A 21745-nucleotide genomic window follows, 5' to 3' on the forward strand; every position below is an offset into this window, starting at 1 on the left:
CAGAATTTTTTTCAAAGAGGTGATTTTTGCTTTGTGGGGAGCCCAAAAAGACAACTTCTTCTTACCAATGCCTCCACCTCCATGTGGGGGAGCTCCGTACCGGAAGGAGTCAATGTAAGACTTTATCTTCTCCAGATCTGTAGTAGAATAAAGAGTAAGTGCTTAGTTGTTGTAATTTACACTGGACATGACAGAGGGACACAAAAATAATATGTCATGTACATCAGTTAACCCTCTAGATGCCAATATACTTCTAGAACAGTGGTTCCCAAACTTTGCCATGCCAAGGGCCGTCATAGAGCATCAGCCTCTGGTGGGGACCCCGTTGCAAAATGTATAGAATTCCTTAAACATAACGACAGCAAATATATATAAAACATTTATAATTATAATAACAGTCTTTGTAATTCCCTCTCTACAATATTAAACAAGAATAGTAACAGCAATCTCGCAACCCATCGGTAACCGTTGTTTACTGTCTGACGGCGACGGGTCTGGTGCCTAGAAAATATATCCAAATCAGAAAACATAGCGGGGCTGGAAACAGGCGACTATCAGAGAGACCACAGTTCCCCCTAAAGAGTTTTGGCAGAGAAGTATAAACCAACCTTAAGTCATCACATTAAGAGACTGACAACAAAACAGATCATCTATACGATAATAATGTGCTTTCAAAATTGTATCATGTCAGGATGCTTGATGGTATAGTGGTTCAAGTGAGCGCCCCATGTGCTGAGAATATAGTCCTAGTCCCAGCGGTCACTGGTCCAATTCCTGGCCACCACCATTTACTGCATGTCATCCCCCAGTCTACTCCCCACATTTCTTGCCTCTCTTCAGGTATCCTATCTAATGAAGCTAAATATGTCCTAAAACAACTCTCTTAGTTTTCATACGTTGGGACATATTTTATAAATAAGAGCAGATGCTTCAGGGAGCTATAGGGTCCAGAGGGTAAAATTCACTGTAACAAAGAAATTATTATTCTCAGCAGTCTTACCAATCTGGTGATGAGTTGCCCTCTCAGTAAGCAGCTGAGCATCATGGATTCTCTGAGCTCCAGAGAGGATCTCCTCACCCCTCATGAACATGTCATATGAGTTGGAGTATTTCTGAACAGAAGCATAAAGAAATGAATACTTAAATACTGTTACAATTAAGAGAAAAGAAGAACTGCAAGTTGAGAGTGGTTCAAAACTAATTTTCAAAATTGAAATGACATTTGTGACAGTGAAATTATTTTTAACGATGCAGCTATCCTTGTATTGTATTAGCAAGTGAAAAGACTTACAGAGTTGGTGGGATCGGGCATTGTGTAGAAGGGTCTTACAGCCAGTGGGTACTTGTCCAGCACATAGAAGTCAGTGTCATACTAAGGGAAAAAAAAGGAGTTATCTTAAGAACTACATGTTTTGACATTTGACAGAAGTACACAACACTCTAACAGGCAAAGAACAATGATATTGACTGGCCTGATCATATCATTTGATCAGATATACTATTTTTTTTAATGCAACTCTAATATTTGTTGAACAAATTGTAAACCATACATCGTGGCTTCTTCAAATGCTGACAGTTAAAGCAGTGTTTCCCACACATAAGCTACATCTGTATAGGCTGAACATTTACATTTTTTTTTACACATATCCATCAGCATCTAAGATTGATAAACCAGCGTGTGATCAGAGAGGTGTGCTGGTCTGTCTCTCCTTAAATGCACTGAACGTAGTATAACCTCTCATGTCAAATATGAACCTTCTAATGCAGTTGTTTTATATCTTTTCATGCAGCCTGTTGCTGTTCATGTTATTTTGCGCTCTCAGATTTGTTACGTCATTAATAACAAGTCTGTTATGATAATAAAACTGTGTGTAAAATATTTGCTTTTTTCCAGTTGCTAAATATAGTAATTTAGAAATCAGGGTTTGGAGAACATTCCTTTATCTCCATGTCTTTTTGCTGTTTTCCTCCTCTTAAGCTTCATACCAGTCCTCCTCAATACTAATAATATTTTACCTTTTAGGAACTCAATTGAGAGCCCAGATGCTTTGAGAATACCTTTTTTTCTTTACCAAGATCTAGTCCCAAATATTTTAAGGGAACACTCTAAGGTCTAGTCTCGATGTCGGCTGTGCGACATGTCTCCCAAGCACTTTTTTTCTCTGCCGCCAGACTGCTTCTGACTTGGTTGCACTCCCGGCTGACAGCTGACCACATACACATCCTTATTTTTCTCATTAATAATGAGTTGGCAGAAAACTGGACACTGAGTCTGAAATATGTTTCTGTTCAGTTCTCTTCTTGCAGTACATCCACATGTTGAAATCTGAGCCTTGGCTTTATATTACTGTATGTCAGCGGAGATTATTTTTATGAGCCTGCTTCACACATTGATATTCAGCATGTTTAACATTTTGTACACCTCAATATGATCTGTAGCTATTTGATACTGTCAGTTACATACATTGTGTTAAAAAGAAACATTTGATCTAGGGGAAAAAATGCATTTGGCATTGATTTTGACATGGAAAATGTCTACGTTTCTTTCAATGATTAATCAATAATTGATCATTAATATTTCCAAAGATCAATCACAGAGAATACTTAAAATTGCCATCCTTAGCACCAATCTGTTGCAATTAATCTTTCAGAATCAGCCTTTGATGCAAAAACAATAATCACAGAATCAGAGAAGAAAAAAATATCTATCAGAAAAACAGCACTTCTACTACTTTCAAGGATTTTTAGGCAAAACGAGATGAAAACACAGAACACAACATCGACATATGAAAACAAAATATGTCAAAAAAAATATAAAAGCTGCAATGGAGAGCTGTATACTTGAGCTGGAAGGTGCAAGATAATCATTGAATATCTTCTTCACATAATGTATTCCAAATGTGATTTTATTTTCACATGCTAACATATTTTTGTAGTCAGAGAAAAATCATGCAACATATGCGTTTTTTTTTTAATACATTTGACATGATGATGATCATACCTTTTCCTTGACAAGACGGCCAAGCAGCTTTTCATTGGGTGTACTACAAGGAAAGAGGTATTAGATAAAACAGATAATTCCATCTTAAAGATCCACATTGTTAATCTGTACTATATATTGAATCAGAATCAGAAATGCTGGTTATTTATGTTTTTTTTCACCTTGTACTTGTGTTAGAGCTGTATGAATAAACTTTGCAATTAAATAAATCAAATGTATTCCATGCGTTTTTTGTATTTGAAGTAACATGTCCACTTTATTTTTTTACACCCTTGTCAAAATGTATCTATATTTTTGGCATAATAAATCTGACAAAATGAAGCTGGTGTGAAAGACAGTTTGTGATGGATTCCAACCTGAGGTCCTCCTCGTCACCCATCTGGATCCCAGCCTCCCGAAGCATGGCCAAGCCCTCAGTGTACTCCAATCTGAGAGTGGGCTCCAGGAATTTGAAGGACTCACTTGGAAACTGCTTGTTCACCATCTGGATCTCTGTCTGAAAGCTGATGGACATGTGTATGCACAGGGGTAAACAAACAAACAAACAAACAAACAAACACATGAAAACTAATATCTTCAAACCAGAACTAAAACGCCAAACTAAGTTTCCCAGTTTAGTTAATTTATCACTGGTGATTTTTGTTATAGACTTGTAGAGTTCTAAAACACATTCAAGCAACAAAAGGTAGTGAAGGCAGCACAATTTGGCACAATCATTACCTTAAAGCCTCTGGTAACCCAAATCAACAAAAACTTTCTAACTATGATATTTATAGTCATCTTTATAAATAATTTTAAGCACCAACCAAAAGTTTGGACATTCAATGAAATGTGAGAGAATGCCAAAAGTGTACAAAACTGCCATCAAGGCAAAAGTGGGCTACTTTCAAGAATCTAAAATATAAAACACACTTTTTTGTTAATTAAATAACTCCATATGTGTTCTTTCATAGTTTTGATGCCTTCAGTATTAATCTACAATGTTGGAAATAATTAAAATAAATAAAAATCATTGAATGAGAAGGTGTGTCCAAACTTTTGACATTTACTGTATATCTGACAATATTAGAATTGAACTTAATTCCATTCTTGAAATATTATCTGTTAAAATTTTTGATAACGTTCTGACCCTAGATTAAAGTGGGCCCAAATAAAACACTAAGTAACGCCCACACATGATAAAAAAAACGACTGCTCCTGCGCAGTCCATCTCCTCAAGTCTGACCGAACTTCTCTCTTCGCCACCTCTGCAATTAGCCTGTTCCCTAATCACGTACTGCCTGTAATCTGTCTGTACAGCTTTCTACCTGCTCTTTGTCACTGTGGTTGTGTGTGCTGTCTCTGGCTACACATCCACCGGTGAAGATGACAACTTGTTGTCAGTCTTCTATTTTCCTAACTCCAGTGGATTCGGCCTCAGCTGCTCTGTGCATCACATGTTCTCTTATGCCCTGAACATGGAGACTATGTAGTAATAAATTAATGAATGATAAGTATTTTGTAACTCAGCACTCAGAAACTGTTTGAAATTAATCATTTTCAGATGCTGGAGTTTTTGGGTCTTCAGATTGGGAGTCAAACGGCTTAAACATGTGGGCTTTGAACACTCTGTGCTGCTCCGTGTTGTGCTGATTGACGTGTCACTCAAAAAGTTAGCTGCCATGCCCAAACAGCCCTGAGAAATGCTCTTAGCTGGAACATTGTTTTTTCACAATTTTCACTCAGATTTTTATTGATGCTTAATTACACATTCAAGTTTGATATTCTATATAAATTCTAAATAATCCAAGTCATGTTCTCAGAAGCTTTAAGTAAAAGAAAAAGAGCTTTAAAAAACATGAGAACAGAAATGCCAACCTATTCCTTTGAGGTTAAGTGCATAAATCCACATCTTACTTGTCTCTCAAGCCCTTGAAGATCTGCACCATTGTGTCAGTGATTGAGTCAATTACTTCATGGTAATGGTAGTTGAAAGCCATTTCAATATCAAGACCCACAAACTCAGTCAAGTGACGGTGGGTGTTGGAGTCTTCAGCCCTGAAAACTGGAAACACACAGATTTAATGTAATTTCAAGGACTGAAAAAAATAAGCAAAACAAGAAAATATAGCCTGTTTAATTGAACCCATCTTTCTGTGAAAAGGGTCAGTGTGCCTACAATCTAGCCACAAAGTGTATCCGTCTTTGATACATTTTTATTGTGTGTTAAAATAAAGTGGATGTAATCAGGAAAGGCTGAGTAACCAGAAGACCAACTTTCAAGAGGTGCTTTATATTGAATTTTGATGCTCTAACGCAGGGGAGTAAAAGGCAAAATAAGAGGTTTAACCCATATGCAGGATTTCTGTGGATATAACGTCTGAAATCTATGCACTGTTCTATAAATGAGACTAAATTAGTCAACATTTTTACAATTACTATATTACTCAATGTTCAAGGGTCTTCAGAATGTTTTAAGAAATCCTATTGTGTCACATAAAAACAAAGCTTTTATTGCAGCTCTGACAACATTGGAAATCAACAGGGGACATTAATTAAAGTTCAACAAAATATATTTTACAGTTCTTAAGACACCCCTTTTCTCCCTTTTTTCACTGTTTCTTATCAAAAAGGGAAATGTGTGAAGTTAGAGGACCATGCAGACTTACCTGGGCCAACACAGTAGACCTTGTCAAAATCGGCACAGATGCACATTTGCTTGTAGAGCTGGGGAGACTGGGCCAGGTAGGCGCTGGTTTTGAAGTAAGACACAGTGAAGACGTTTGCTCCACCTTCACTGGCAGCTGGAAGGATACAAAAACTACTTTAGTCATTTGTTAGGGATTTTTGGTCGATCCGAAGTTGAGACTCAAATCTAAAAGGGAATTGCTCTCTCCATCAGAGCCCCTCAAGTCTATGACGTCTTTTAAACCTCTTTTAAGACCCATTTTTACAGAATTGCTTTAATGTGACTTCATCCTTTTAACTGCTTTTTAACCGCTTTTTATTTGTATTTATTATTTTCAGTTTTCATCCAACTAACTAATCGTTTTAATTTTATTTGATACATTTATTTGATCATTTAATGTTTCATTATTTATTTTTATTTTAATGTTCCTAACCTATGGTTTACAATTTTCTTTTTTCTCCAATGTGATGTCATCTCCCTCTTAAAACCTTTTTATTCTCCTTTAATGCTTCTATTTACTTACCTATTTTTATTTGTTTTATTCATGTCTTTTTTTGAAAAACCTCTTTAACAATGATTTATTGGTTTACTGTCTCACCACTTTATTCTGTTTAATTTGCATTTATTCTTTTTTTTTAGCATTCCTACACTGTTCTGTCTATCAATGGTTTATTTTGTTTTCCGAATCCTGCCAAGCTTTGCTTATCGAAGCACCGAAAACATATGTTTTTAAAGGAGCTATACAAATAAAGTTATTATTATTGTTATTATTGTTATTATTATTACTACCTGTTAAAAAAAGTTTTCACTGACACTGTAGCTTGCTAAATCCTGCAAAGTGCTTTGCTCATGGTGGATTAAAACGAGATTTAATCTGATCTAATCTTGATGTTCAGTCTTTGAAAATAATACAACAAAGAGTAAGGTTTAGACCTACACTGGGTTGAACCAGCTATGCTTGAGTTCAAACATAGCATAATATGAATGTAATTTCTAATTAAGGACAGGGTTTACCTCCTAATGTTTTAGTGACTGCTTTACTTGAAACTCAGGCCTAGCGTGTAAAGTCCTCCATAAAATGCCAGTTGTCACAGTGCATTGTTTTGAGAGATGAGATGATTTGGAGGAGGAGAAGCAGAGGGTTTTATCAGCTGTTTTGTGTGTTTTTTTGTCAATGAGCGAAGATGATTTAATCTGCACAATGATAGATTACAGATATGTTCACATAGGCTGTGATTGAAGATTTTACCACTAGATGTCACTGTTGTAATTTAACACCATATATTAATTCATTTTGTCATAATGCATTGTCATGCCTTTGTATGGCTGTTATTTGATTTAAAGAAGTTCACAGCAGTTATTTTGAGCGGTTAGCCTTTAGCCTGTATAACTGCTATCAGACATGGGAGCTAGAACGTAAACAAACACCCCTTTTTTAAAAAAAGATTGTTATTGGTTGACCAAACAGAGGGGAAGCTTCATTTCCGTGACAATATTTAGTTTGGATTTTTCTCTCTATCTAGTTAAGATGAATGGATTATGTTAAGATCTTTGATTTCTTCTACTAAATAAAACTCTACCATCGTCAAGTGTAACTCTGAAGCTGTAACAAGAGAAGAATTGTACGTCACTAAGTATGTACATCTCGAAGTTAGGCATGCCCAGAAAGAACCCAGCCGGCAGACAACCAGAAGCACTGTTTATATGGGACATTTTATATTGTACTACCCCTCTGCAACCTAATGAGATATTTGATTTGGGCCTGTTTATCCTGATTGAGGTGTTTATATAGAGCATCTTGATTTTAAATGGAATATTGTGCTCCATATTAACAGAGCTTTTGACAACTTAAGTTACAAACAAGCTAGTTTCAACAAATGGCTGAGTGTGGACTTTTCACCCTTAATAAAACACTCAACATATACAGAGAGGGTGCAACAGGCCATGGTTTGGTATTTAAAGTGTCTTGAGATAACATTTGGTATGAGGAGACGCTATGAAAATAAAGATTGATTGATTTTACTAATGCTGCAAAGTGCATATACACATTTTTGACAAAGACAGCTAACAATGTGACCACTTTCTATGACATGTAATTTGACAAATTGGGACCATATAATAGTTCAGCAGATGTTTCAGATGGAACACTAGATCAGCAGCTTAGGGGGTGTGTCCACTGCCGGCAATTTTGGCACAGGCAACGCTGGTTTTCTATTCAAACTTTAATGTGATTCAGCATTTTCAGCGCTCAGCGCAAAAACATTCTCAGCGTCAGCTGATTTTTGTCGCATTGCTTCGAGCGCTCTCAGTTGAAAATAGTTCAACTTTTGGAACACCGCCGCGCTCATCAATGTCACTTCTTGATCACCGACCAATCAGAATCAAGAAGGGATGGGACTTCTGCTATCACGGCAGAGGTCCGTGTGGAGGAGAAAAGTCATCACATTCGTTTTGTCGAGATATCATTTCCTGATTTAGAGCTGCTGCTGATGCTCTTACACGATTTCTGTCAATATTTTTTAAAGTTTCATGTTAAAATGCCATTGAATGAAAGCATGTATGAAGCATACAGAGCATTTTAAAGGCCTAACGGGCCGCGGAAGTGACTACTTCTGTTACCTAGTAACAATAAACGCTGGTGATAAGTGCTCTAAAACTGAGGTTATGGGCGCTCCCAGCACATAAAACGGAAGCAGTGGACACGCCACCTAAATAAAGTTTAATATAACAGCTACCTGACCAACATAACTCTGCCCTAGACCTTCTGACTACAAATTGGTGAACACCAAAAGTCTGTTAATGTATTTGCTTTTAAACATTCATCTAATCATTGATCAGAACAACAACAGTTGTCAAGTACATTTTCAAAAACAAATGACGCCTAACATTATATAAGATGGGCAAGACTTACATAACCCATCTGTGGTTCCCTATTTTAAACAGAAGGCAAAGGGCATTATCTCATTCTCACATCGTCGTCAGAAGGGTGGAGATTCACACAGCACAAACTGTTTGTACGAGTTAAGGGTGTTGGCAGGAAGGAAGATGTGGTTTTCGCAAAAAAAAACGACAGTGTTGATATACAAGTGCCATCAAAATATAAGAAGTGGCAGTTTTGAATGTTGAACCGCCAAGCAGGCTATGCCTGTTATTGGTTTATCAGAAAAGAGGAAGATCGTAACAGGTTTCACAAGAGTTCATTTCAAAACTGAGGCATGCAGGAGGCCAAAAACATAGAGATTTGTGTTTACGTTTTAAAACGTACTGACCCCTCGTCTATTTGGACTGAAAATGGACTGAAAATGGACTAAAAATTGTAAAGCGGATCCTGTTTCCATAATTTGATGTACTACTTACACTTAAGATTATTTGCTCAATGGTAATTCTTATGGGCTTCAAATGAGTCCATCTTTTAGTGGTTCTTTGGAAGCAAGCTAAATGGAGTTGTCTGTTGTGTGAAAGAAAGGCGTTTGGCTTTTTATTACTCACCATAACAGTTTCGTTAGCTTCAACTAAATTTCATGTTTTGTTCCTGATTTGATTGAGTAGAAAACCCAGACAGGGTGTAGCCCTTGCAACTGTCACACAATGACTAACAGGACACATGCGGGGGCTGATATGGAAACAAGTATGAATCTTGAAATAACTCGTTACTTCTGCATAACATACATGAGTCTTACTATTCTCTGGAGCAATGCGGAAAAGAGTCTCTGTACCTGATATGATTTTAGGGGTCTGGATCTCCACAAAGCCCTTATTGGAGAGGGTGTCTCTGAAGAGCTGGCACACTCCAGACTGCAGGCGAAAGATGGCCTGGCTGGTGGTAGTCTTGTGGGAGATAAGCACACAAACCATCAGCCAAACATTAAGCGGCATCAAACAGATCATTTAAAACAAGAGTGGTATTTTCTTTTCATGGAGTTCATATCAACATAAAGGTTAAAACAACCTGAACTGACTCATCTGAAATGACTACAGGATTCCTAAAAACAAGCTTCACTGGCTTTAGATGTCAGTTATGATACAGTCTTGGCTGACAAATAGTTTGCAGATTCTAAAAGATTGAATGTTTAAATACTTGTAAGCCTATTAATCTGCGGACAATGCTTTAAGGCTGTGTGGCGAAGACTCTTCTGTCCATTCTTATTAGAAACATTTTCAAGACAAAAAGAGTGGAGAAAAAAAATAAAACTTCCATTTTCATAACACTTCAACCAAAATGTGTAAAATGCAGTGCACCAGATCGATCATGGTAGCCGCAGAGCTTCTATGGCGTCTGTGTTTGTCTCATGCACTAGGTTCTGCCGTATAGTTGGTGTACCTGACCTATCAGATCAAAATGCAAAAACTAGAAAGAACTTAAAAGCATGTCTCTAGCAGACAGCCTCTTTTGCACATCCTGTTCAAGGCCAGAATGTTACCCAGTATTTGTTGCTTTGTATGTAAGGTACAGAGGCAGAATTGTTATTGAAGTGTCACTCTGTTACAGTTGAGCAAGGAGCAAAGGTAGTTATAAATAAATAAAAATGTTGGTTTAAATTGATCTCCAGAGAACTGATGAGCAAAAATTAAATGATCAACTCTTACTTTACAGCACACCACACCTGTCGCCAGTGCCCACCAGCCTATCAGTGTGTAAAATCCACAAATATAAGTGGGTTGAAAATTGATTCAATAAACTTATTTTGTGGCATTGAGTAATTATATGGGATGACCCGCTCTTTTTTTTCTTCACAGCTCTGGCAATGCGTAGGTGCCTTCCTGTCTGCTATCTCAAAGGTGAGAGTAGCAGATCAAAAGAATACACTTGGTGGTTTAGTCTCTATAGCTGCTTGCATAGATTTTGACATCTCTCATGCAGGATGTTAAACTTAACAGTCACCCTCAAATCAGAGACTTGATTTTAAGATAAGATAAGATATCCTTCATCCGTCTTACAATGGGGGAATTTAAGTGTTACAGCAGCAAAGTAGACAGTGCAAAACAGTATAAAGCAAACAGTAGCCTATAAAATAGCAATTATTAAAAACTTATTAGCAATTAAAATTAAAGTTAAAGAAGTAAAAACCAACATATCTTACAACGTATATACACAAATAAATAAGTACATTTACAAAATCAGTGGCGCAGTGAAAAATGTGCACAGACTTTTTTTTTTTTTTAGCTTTTTTAGCCTTAGATGGACCACTTTGAATCACATATTCAATACAGACATTATCTGCTTTCAACTGTATTAAATACAAAATATTTCCCCTTATAAGAATTTGTGATTTTTGTTTTGTTTACTTTATCAGAGGATAAAATTTTAGAGATTATCTTAACTTTGCCATTGTTGTTGTTATTGTATTGCAACCTTAAACAGGTGCGACATCAAAATTGTAACAAACAAAAAAATGCAATCCAACCACAAAACTACTCATGCCTCCACTGTGAGAGGGCAGACCTTGAAGATCATATATAACATAAGATATTACTTTATTGATTATTCAGTTGTTACAGCAACCCAGACATAAGTACAATCAAGAAGAAATTTCAATTAGTAAAATAAAAATAGATAAATAAAGATAGAATACAATCTAGATATATACAATGTTACCAATGGAATTTAGATTAAATAGCAGTAGTTACAGGCAGTATTAAAAATGTGTCAGTAGTGACAGGTTGACATGGTGCGAATACGGTTTGGTAATGATAGATTAAGCAATAAATAAATAAATAAATAAAATAAATATGGGTATGTAATATGACCGTGAGTTGTATTAACCAATAATAATTTCATATAACATAATATAATATAACAAAGATAATTATATAATACAATGTAATATGCATTATAATAAGACCGATTAATTAATGTCCTTAGTTCATGAAGAAACTTACCCTGAGATCAATCACCCTGTTGTCCAGCTTAGTGTCCTGGTTGACTGTGGCTCTGCCTTCCTGAGGGTGAACAAAAAAACATTCATATTAGCAAACACTCTCCAGTTATTCAAGAATATTCTGCTAATACTCTATTTTCCTTTGAATGACTGTTTGTTTTAGTGATGGTTCATTGATAAATTAGAACTTTTTCACCACCCATCAGGCCAGCCTGACAAACTCACAAGTACATTAGGGGGAAAAAAAAAAACCACACACACCAAAACCAGAGGGAAAATCTCAGCATTTCAAAAAATATGTTCAATTCATAAAGATATTTTTAAGGATATCACTTGGTGAATGTTATAAAGGGCTCCTACAATCTGGAACAGCCTGGCAGACGAGATCAGATATGCAGAATTATTTTATGTCGTTACTCAAGACACATTTTTACAGAAAAGCTTTTATTGTCTGATTTTATCTATTTGAACTCTGTTTTTTAAGGGTCTGTTTTATAAGCTTGCATGCTTCTTAGTTTATATTTCATTTTATTTTTTATCACTCCATTCTGCTTTGCACTTCTTGTTTTTATTGCCCACTAACCTGTATTAAAAAGTGCTATATAAATAAAGAGTTATTATTATTATTTTTTTATTTTTTTTATTGCAAGTACAGCATTACACTGATATAGTAGCAGCACTGTGTTACAATCAGGTGCAGAGGAAAAGACGCCGCTAAAAATAACTAGAAGGGAAAATATCGAAAAAAAGAAAAACTGCAGAAGGGAACACTTTTATAAAACAGCTGGCACCGTTTGTCTCAGTCAACAGAGACTCCGTACTAGCAGCAATATCTCTGCCTGTGAAGACCTTTAGGTGCACAGCAATGATGACTGCACGTGTTACCTTGCAGGTAACCATGGTTAACAGAAAGAGAACAATAATTTCAAGCACCATCCTCCTTTAAAGCTTCCGGTTTAACTCAATTAGCATGACCAAGTGATCTTCAGCCTTGTCCTGGTAAACCCACTCACCTTTGACTGAAATGCAGTGGAAATTGATTTTTTGGGAATTAAGTTCATTTTCATGGCAAAAGGGGACTTCACAACTCACTGCAATCCATCTGATCACTTTTCATAACATTCTTGAGTATATGTAAATTTCCTTTATACAAACTGGGGCAGCAGACTTAATTAATGAAAATGAAAATGAATATTTGGGTCATTCTCAAAACTTTTGTACAATCATTCAGCTCTGTAAAAAATTAAGAGACCACTGTATAATTATCGGTTTTTCTTATTTTTTACAATTTATAGGTATGTGTTTTTCCCTTTTTGTTTTACTCTATAAAACAAAAATGAATTCTGTTGTAGTGGTTGACTTTTATCCTCGCACCCATCCCTTAAATCATCCTTACCTCCTCCCCCTCTCCATCAGGCCTCACAGCGTCCTCCAGTTGAAGAGGGAGACGAGCCTCTGCCTGGCTGATGACAAAAATCTGTGAGGAGGAAGAAACAATTCATTACAATTCGGACAGTGACAAGTGATAGATGTTTTCCATTCATTCTGACAACGGAAAGTAACAGGAGTCATGGAAAGATTTAAAGTCAAATCAAAAAAGTGTTCACAGCTTTATGTGTTTTGACTTCATCTATTCCATTATTCATTGTAATTATTGGAGCTTCAAAGTGAGTGGTGGGTGAGGAGAGACAGCAGGATGGACTGCTCCTCCCTAACATTTCAGGCCTACATGGATGATATGACACTTGGTGTCTAAAAAAAGTTATGACAGAGGTTAAAGGAAAATCTCAAATTGACTGGGGAGAAGACTATGGCTGTTTTCAAAACCGTCTACTATACTAGCAGTACGTACTGATTTGGCCAAAATTCAGTATGTAGTATGTAGTATGTGAACAAGAGCAAAATCTGCAGTATGCCAAAACTCCCCAGATGTCTACTGATTCTGGAAAATTTCACAGTATGCATCTGACCAGTCTGCCTCGCGTACTGTTTCCCATAATGTACATCGCTCCTTCCGCTTTTTCCTTTGTCTTCTTTTTTTGATGGGGGGGAACTCCGTTTTAGGTGCTGTGAAAATTAGTGATGCTGAATAAGCAGTTTCTCTATCAGCTTCGCCGTTGTTTACTTCCGCATTCGGAAACCTGAAATCCAGTGACGTCTGGCCCAGCGTACTGCAACACAGATCGAACAGAACAGCCATACTACAGACGAAATTCAAACACAGTATGTAGTAGGCAGTACCTAGTGCCTAATACATTAGTAGGTAGTATGTAGCAGGCCGTTTTGAAAACAGCCTTCGTCCATAATGTTGAGAGGCATTTCAGTGTCTAGAGAACTAGGGAAGGTAATTAAGAGAAAGTAGGTAGTCTCTCTCTCTCTCTCTCTCTCTCTCCCTCTCTCTCTCTCTCTCTCTCTCCCTCTCTCTCTCTCGCTCTCTCTCTCTCTCTCTCTCTCTCTCTCTCTCTCTCTCTCTCTCTCTCTCTCTCTCTCTCTCTCTCTCTCTCTCTCTCTCTCTCTCTCTCTCTCTCTCTCTCTGGTGTGGTTAACTGTGGTTAAGCACAGTGAAACATACTAATACAAAATTGCATTGATAAGTGAGTCAACAGGAAGCAATGCGAAAGATAATCAACACTCAAATAAATGGGACGTACTAACGAAGACTCTCAAACCAACAACATTAAAGGTAAAAAACAAAGGAAGCAGTCACAGAGGAATAGTCCGTCACGGATCAAAGCCATGTGTGTGTATTACTATGGGGTGATACATCCAGTATGCACAGTCAAGAGCTGGGCCTTACTGTGCTCAGACCTGGTTTGGCCTAGAGAGCAATGTGAGTGCAGGCCAGTGGTTATGAGAAAGCAGTGACTATTTGTTGCCAGTAGGTGGCCTTGTGTTTTTTGAAATTTGTGAAAAGATGGGTGTGTTCAGATGTGGACTTGTGAAGATTTGCTTATGTTTAGCTGAGCTAGAATTGTATGTACAAAATGGCCAGTTATGTCACTATTGAAATTTGATGAAGTACCACGCCCTGGGTAGAGGGATGCTCTTGTGAACTCTTGTATCTAAAAAAACATTTGGACATGATTTGTTTACTTTAATACAAATGACAACTTAAGCTCAATTGTGTGTTTTGTACCTTAGTGTAGTTCACCCTCAACCCCATCTCTTTGCTTCTTGTTATGTCAAGCAAAGTCACCATTTACAATATGGGGACTGCCATCCACAGCATTCAAAGCTCTGCATCAGAGACCAATGGGTGACGTCCTCGAAACTACATCCATGTTTTATATAGGGTTAGTGGGAAAGCGAGGTACTCTACCCGAACTGCCACATAGTTTCCTTGCCAGTTGGGATGTTTTCTGGATTTTTTTTAAGAAAGGATGTTTGTGGACAGTGTGTAGTAATATTGATTTAGTCGGCATAATGCTTTCAGTTTTACTTTTTACCTTTTCACTATGAATTATTAATGTACTCGTTCTTTCATGTACATTTGTTGCACAATGATGGTTAAAGACTTTCTTCTCACCTCCCTATGCTCATGTTTAGAGTAATTTTAAAGAGATGAAGAGTAAAGTCATCAGACTGATAAATGTTTCTGAATCCCATGTACAGCAGTAGTATATACTGTAGATTAGCTTCTGTGTAGGTCCTGGGTGTCTTCTCCAAACAGTAAAATACTATTTGTTAAGTATCTCATACAACTCTACTTAAAGCCCCCAAACTATAAAATATCTACAATGTTTTTTTGTTTTGGATTTGGAAAATAACACCCCCAAAACCGCAGTAAAAAGTATACACACCCTCTCAATGTGAAGCTCCACATCCTGCTGGGAGCAACTCTCGATCTTCTGCTCCACTTTCTTCACCAATGCTTCAACATCGACAATGCTCTCCTTGTTGATGCTAGTGGAGAGGGAAACAAAAGGAGTATTAAAAAAACAAATACGAAGCATTTTCATCACGTTTGATACAAAAGACACAGGCTAGATTTGGATAAGGGTAGATTATTTTGGGAGTGAGCATGAAAAAAGAAACACTTTTATTGGAACCATCATCTATATCAGTCTACACGAGTCAATCGCTCACCTCTCTGCCTTACCTAATGTCTTGCCCATAACACTATCTGATTCACTAAACATTACACGAGTAAGAGCTAATCAACATAGAAGCCTGGATACCACCAACATGAAATAGTCTAAAGCAGTCTGCAGCAGGAGGAAATTCTTCAGTTGAGTTTTGAAGGGAATAACACAGCAGATATTTCAAAAGTTAACTTTACAAGCCCCAATTCTGAAGTCGCAAAAACAACACTACACGCTATATCCGTAATGACAAGCCTACCCAGCTTCCCAGTTAAACAACAGAAAACGCCTCTGTTGCTAATATCAAGCATCTTATTTGAATATGAATGCATTAGCAAGTGTCCAGAAATTAATCAGTTGGTTCAGTATTTAGTTAGATGACTGAAATTATGATAATGCCAAAGCCTTTCATTTTTTCTAGTTTCATTCCATGACTAGCTAAGTTACCTGTTAATTTGCAACGTTGCTGAAATGTCCAGAAGCTGTTTTTTGTAACATAAGAGGGAAATTGCTCTAATATTCTAACATTTAAACTGAGGAATTCTATCATACAAGTTTCACAGACAATATCAATAAAACAATTAGACAATTATCAATACATACTCTGTCCATGAAAGTAACACTTGAAATTTCAAACACAGTTGCTGATCCTGCAGGCAAACTTTTGACCAGTTTGTTTCTGTGGCAAACAAAAGGACTGACAAAAACACAGAATCTTTAAGCACACTAAGTTTGATCCTAATGGCAATACCCAATCCTTTCTTGGGAAATTACACTACAGTTGGACTTGCCTAATGTAATTTAAGACCATGTTGCAAACTCTTTCAAAATCTGTAATGACTCTGTTATAAGATGGTAATGTGTTGCAAAAACTGTTTGACCACAGTATTGCTAACATAATTGGGAAAGTGGTGCATTTAAAATAAAGATCTGATAATTGGATAGTAGGTTGTGTTCTAGACAACATATTTTGTGACTTACAGCAAACACCTTGTGTTTAACAACATGACATGTGTAATTCCTGTCCTTTCTTGTTAGTGCACATGTTTAGTGCAATTTTAGCTGTTGCATTGCATTACACTTTAACAGGGAGGAAATCAAAACAATAAAACCCTGGAGCAGGAGGCGTAAAAACTCAGGGGAAGAATTGCTTTGTGATACAGAAACTTAAAAATAAAAAGGGGAGTTAGCATGTTCAGGCAGAAAAGTTCAAGACTTGAGGGACCAATGAGGATTGGAACATGAAACTGTGTTTTGCGAGTTTGATGGAAGTTAAGCTTTTAAATTAATGCAATTTAAGGTTTATCAAAATATTAGTGGCTTCTGCTTGTTAACATATAAAACAGGCCCCTCTCCTTTGGAGGCAGACGCCCTCTCTACTTTTAAGAGTAGGCTTAAAACTTTCCTTTTTGATAAAGCTTATAGTTAGAGCTGGCTCAGGATTGGACCAGCTCTTAGTTATGTTGCTATAGGCTTAGATTGCTGGGGGAACTGGCACACTGACACTAGGATCCTATGTCACCCCCCTCCCCCCAACCCACCCATCACTTACTTTAACTCTCCCTGGTCCATTGAGAATTAAAAACCATAGACTTTTCTGGAGTCCCTGAGCTCCATTGTCTCGCAGGTTCCCCTGAGTCGCTGCCATAGACGTCCTGCTGCTGTGTACGTTCCAGACTCCAACTGATACGGATGTGCTGGACTCTAGCAGCAACAGCTACTACTGCTACTACTACTACTACTACTGCTACTACTACTACTGCTACTACTACTGCTACTACTACTACTACTACTACTACTACTACTACTACTACTACTACTACTAATCATCTCATCACTGTCATCGCTCTCTCTCTATCCTATTCTCCTCTATCCCTCTTTCCAACCCCAAATCTGTCAAGGCAGATGGCTGTCTAACATGAGTCTGGTTCTGCTCGAGGTTTCTACCTGTTAAAAGGAAATTTTTCCTTGCAGCTGTAACTAGCTAATTACTGCAAGGTGCAATGCTCATGGTGGATTAAAATGAGATAAGACTGAGTCTTAGACTGTCTTGGTGTTGGGTTTTTGTTAATAATTTAACATACATTATGGTCTAGACCTGCTCTATTTGTAGAAGCGTCTTGAGATAACGTCTGCTATACAAATAAAGATTGATTGATTGATTGAGATCTAGCCTGGATTGGAAGCATGTCTTTCCAGAGTAGCACACGAACTACAGGAATATTTGGTTGAAGATTTTTTTTTTTGAAGGAACTAAAATTGGGAAATACAGGCATTCTTTGTAGTAATTTTTTTGCAGCTTTATAAGTAATAAGTCAGTTCGGTTAAAAGTTGAAATGAGCCACATCTTTTTTTTTTTTTTTTTAAATGAACTGGGGAAGATGAAACAGCATAACTCTGTTCTTTCTTCAGATCCAAAAATAACACTGGCAGTTTCTTTTGGCGCTCTAAGACTATGATAACTGTTACTTCAGAGGGGGTTTGTTTTAAATACTGCTGTAATCTCTCCATTGCTTAAGTTCCGTATAATGCAATATAAAAACAGGGTGGGTGTTGCACACTACAAGTACTGTAGTGGTTGTTTTTCTAAAGATAACAATATACAAGGAGGTTCCATTTAAGTAACACAAATGATTGAGATCTATGGTAGTACTGCATAAAAAATATGTTTTCATGTATAGTATATCAAATTAACTTTGCATTTAAGTAAATTACAGTATTTCATAAAAGTAGTTTTTAAAAGATTTACAACCCTTTCACAAAGTCATCCCCTTGAAAAGATCAGTTTTAAGTGGCATTATCATCAGCTTTCTTAAGCCCCTTTACTGGAGTGCATATCTGCTGATGGTTGTGTCTATTCTTATACCACCAATTTAGCTGCTACTGTGAGTAATGATTGCTCTTACTTATTTCTACCTCTTCTATTCACGCTTCTGTTTCTGCCTTCCTAACAGGAACAGCACAATTATAACACTGCTGTATTCCACCCTTTAACAGCTAGCTGGTTTTTTGGTGTCAAGTAGAATATGATTAATTCCCCCCAGCCTCCACCTCAGTCAGAAGAATGTGTGAAAATGGATCAGGAGACGATAAGGGCCAAGGATTTTCCCACCATTGTTTGTGCCCTCCCGAACAGGAAAAGCATTACTGAAACTCACTTTGCTGCAAACTTGACCATCTGCTTGCTGGCACGGTCTCCCACTGCGACCAGTGCCTGCACATTAAACTGCTGTTGACGCAGGACCAAGAAGCATTGTTTCCCTAAAAACAAGGCAGAAACAATAGATAGTGTCAGGCTTTGAAATTTATTTAACAAAAAAAGCATTGGCACTCTGAAGTGTATTTTCCTTCAGTGAAAAGTGTATGCATAACTGAAGATAAAGAAGTATTGGGTCACGTAGGGATTGTTCTTGTCATGCACATGTTATGTTTAAAAAATGTTAACTGTGTATACTGTCTGAAAGAGCAATGTAGGTAGATAGGTTGGGAGTTTCCCTTTGGATGAACAAAAACACCACACAAGCTAAACTAGGGAGAATGATAACGAGTTAGCCAACAGAAATTCAAGGCAGAAGAAAGTTTGACCAAAGAAGTATTTCAATGTCTGTTGTAGAGCTGGGCGATATGGAAAAAAGATGTTATCGTGATAATATTTTTCATATCAGTCGATATCGATAATTTTCACAACAAATGTGAAATAATTCTTTCATATCATTTTAAAAGGCAGATTTTTTTTCTTATGAGTTAAAGTTGAAGAAAGTTTTGATAGCTTGTACCTGATTTAGTAGTCTAGTAAATAGCCAAAATATCTGAACTAATGTAGTTTAGTGGCCTTTCTTGTTGAGCATGTTTTCACTCTGCTCTGAGCTGGTAGGTTTTGCGTTTTCTTCAGTGTCACTGTCGCTCGTTTCAGCTGTGTTAACATTCCACTCAAAACATCTATAAGCCTGCCTACCCATAGACAAATAAAGAGTAGACGCTGCATCGACCGCTACTACCTATTGGCGCTGACGAGCCGTGGGGCCGCCATCTTGGTCTGGTCAACCGTTCCACTCAGTGTAATCTGTTTGGCAGGCGCAGCTAAGTGTCAGCGCATTTAATCAATCATAACTCGCTGAATACTAAACTGATTTTCATGCAGGGTTTTTTCTGCGAATGTCATACATGTAGGTATGATACAGGAGACATGGTTGGCGTATTTTAATATTCATAGTGGGCTTAACTGTAATAGAATATTCTGATATGTGATATATGTGATGTATGGTAGGTATTTTGCCTCATAGTGCTCAGGCATCTTGAAGTCTCTGCTGCTTCAGTTTACATTTACATCATGGGTAGGATGACCGGACCAAGAAGGCGGCCGTATTTCTTGCACCCCAGCAGCCAATGCAGCGTCTACTCTTTATATGTCTATGTGCCTACCTCTTACCCTGCAACATGATTGGCTGTTCCATGCCGTCTTCTTCTTCTGTTTAATGTTGGGTAGGAAATAGCGTTTAGGACACACTAGCGCTTCCTCCCTTTCCAGTGGTTGGGGGTGTGATTAGAGGTTTAATTACATCAACGTTTTATCGTACATTTGTTATAATTATATTGAGAAAAATAATACGACGATAATTATTGTTATTGTTTTGTCACCCAGCCCTAGACTGTTGCATGTGAAACAGGTTTGGGTAGTGGGGATGGGAGTAATGCAAAAATTATCAGTATTACCAGTATTCTTAGGCCTTGCTGTCTGTTTAAAAAGCCCAGAGGTGGAATGGTGCGTCCAAGCCATTATGTGGCTAAGATTTTAATGGAGGTAGTAACTGAGGTGCAACAGTGGCAAAACAGTAAAGCACTGTATATATATGTGAAGTTACATTGTTGTTTACACATAACTCTGCTCGGGACACTGTGTGGTTTGGTATAAAGGCAGAGAAGCAGGGGAGCTTTGCTACACCACTGTGGCAAAAACGTTGTGCAAAAAGAGCTGATGTGGAAGTAATCCTAAAAAACTTTAGAAGAAAATTCACTGATACCTTAATTGAATCGCAAGTTTAACACAACAGAATGGACTTGTGTATTTATAGAGGTGTTATAACCTGGAAAAGACAAGTTGGTTTAATTCTAATGGTGCAGTTCAATGGCAACAAACTGCCAAAACCCGACAAACAGTGGTTATCTAAGCATCCAGGTAAAATCAGCACTTCATATATAGGTACTGTTTGGTTGATGAACAATAAAACTGTTATTTTCTTTTTGTAGAAGTTAGTTTTTCAGCTCAATGATAATCAAAAAGGCCAGTTTGGGCAACTGGTGTTCTTGTTTTCCTCTTTAAAGAAAGGTGTGAGATGGATAAGTGGCCCAAGGGCTGTATTTTTTGTCAGATCTCTTGGCTTAATCCACAAAGGGTTAGCAAGTAGATCATTTGATCTTGTCTAGTTATTCACTCTCAAAGGAGATACTTATTCTGAGCTGAAAAGGAGAACAAAGGGGTTGCCCTCACCTTTGGCTCTGCTGGTGTGGACTCTGGCCCGGATCCAAATCAGTTGGTCGGCCTTCTCAGGAGTAAGGTCTTGGATGCGCACCAATTCCCTGTCTGGCTCACACAAACAAAAACAGTTTTACACACACAGTCAAACACAAACAGTTTTGGGCACAAACACGCACAAGCACACACACACATACAAACAGTTTTACACACAAGCCCACCCCCATCCCCCCACCCCAACACACACACACGCACACGCACACACACACACACACACACACACACACACACACACACACACACACACACACACACACACAGGTAGTACTTCAAAGGACCGAAATGCATCTCTTTTTCCACCTCACGGCAAAACATCTCACTCCCTTTTACTCCCCCTGCAAACTTTGAAAGGAACAAAGAAATGTGAATAAGCATGTATGTGCGTGTGAAGACTAATAGACAATAAAAATGCTCAAATTACAGATGTGCTTAAAAAATGAGACACAGTAAGAAGCCTGCGGTAAATGTGTCTAACTCGCCCATTCTCTGAGGGCCATATGACTAATTGACTCTAGTTTCACCTGTGTCACTCAGGGGCAATGCTTTAAACATATTATCAGCCAGCAGGAAGAGCTGACACAA

At 37.6% G+C, this 21745-nt stretch overlaps 1 protein-coding gene across 1 annotated transcript in view; it reads right to left on the reverse strand.

Moving 5' to 3' along the window:
* The window catches only part of dars1 (aspartyl-tRNA synthetase 1), a 38189-nt gene that overhangs the window by 974 nt on the left and 15470 nt on the right, over nt 1-21745 (reverse strand). The window contains exons 5-17 of the mRNA XM_034693915.1: nt 21119-21211; nt 18789-18891; nt 15349-15451; nt 12945-13025; nt 11550-11609; nt 9386-9497; nt 5650-5784; nt 4898-5045; nt 3358-3504; nt 3002-3044; nt 1292-1372; nt 1001-1112; nt 66-137 (exon numbers count right to left, since the gene is read on the reverse strand). Coding sequence (XP_034549806.1) covers nt 66-137; nt 1001-1112; nt 1292-1372; nt 3002-3044; nt 3358-3504; nt 4898-5045; nt 5650-5784; nt 9386-9497; nt 11550-11609; nt 12945-13025; nt 15349-15451; nt 18789-18891; nt 21119-21211 — 1290 coding nt within the window. The remainder of the gene's footprint in view (nt 1-65; nt 138-1000; nt 1113-1291; nt 1373-3001; nt 3045-3357; nt 3505-4897; nt 5046-5649; nt 5785-9385; nt 9498-11549; nt 11610-12944; nt 13026-15348; nt 15452-18788; nt 18892-21118; nt 21212-21745) is intronic.

Source organism: Notolabrus celidotus, chromosome 10 (genome assembly GCF_009762535.1).
Source record: "Notolabrus celidotus isolate fNotCel1 chromosome 10, fNotCel1.pri, whole genome shotgun sequence".
Taxonomy (NCBI): Eukaryota; Metazoa; Chordata; class Actinopteri; order Labriformes; family Labridae; genus Notolabrus; species Notolabrus celidotus.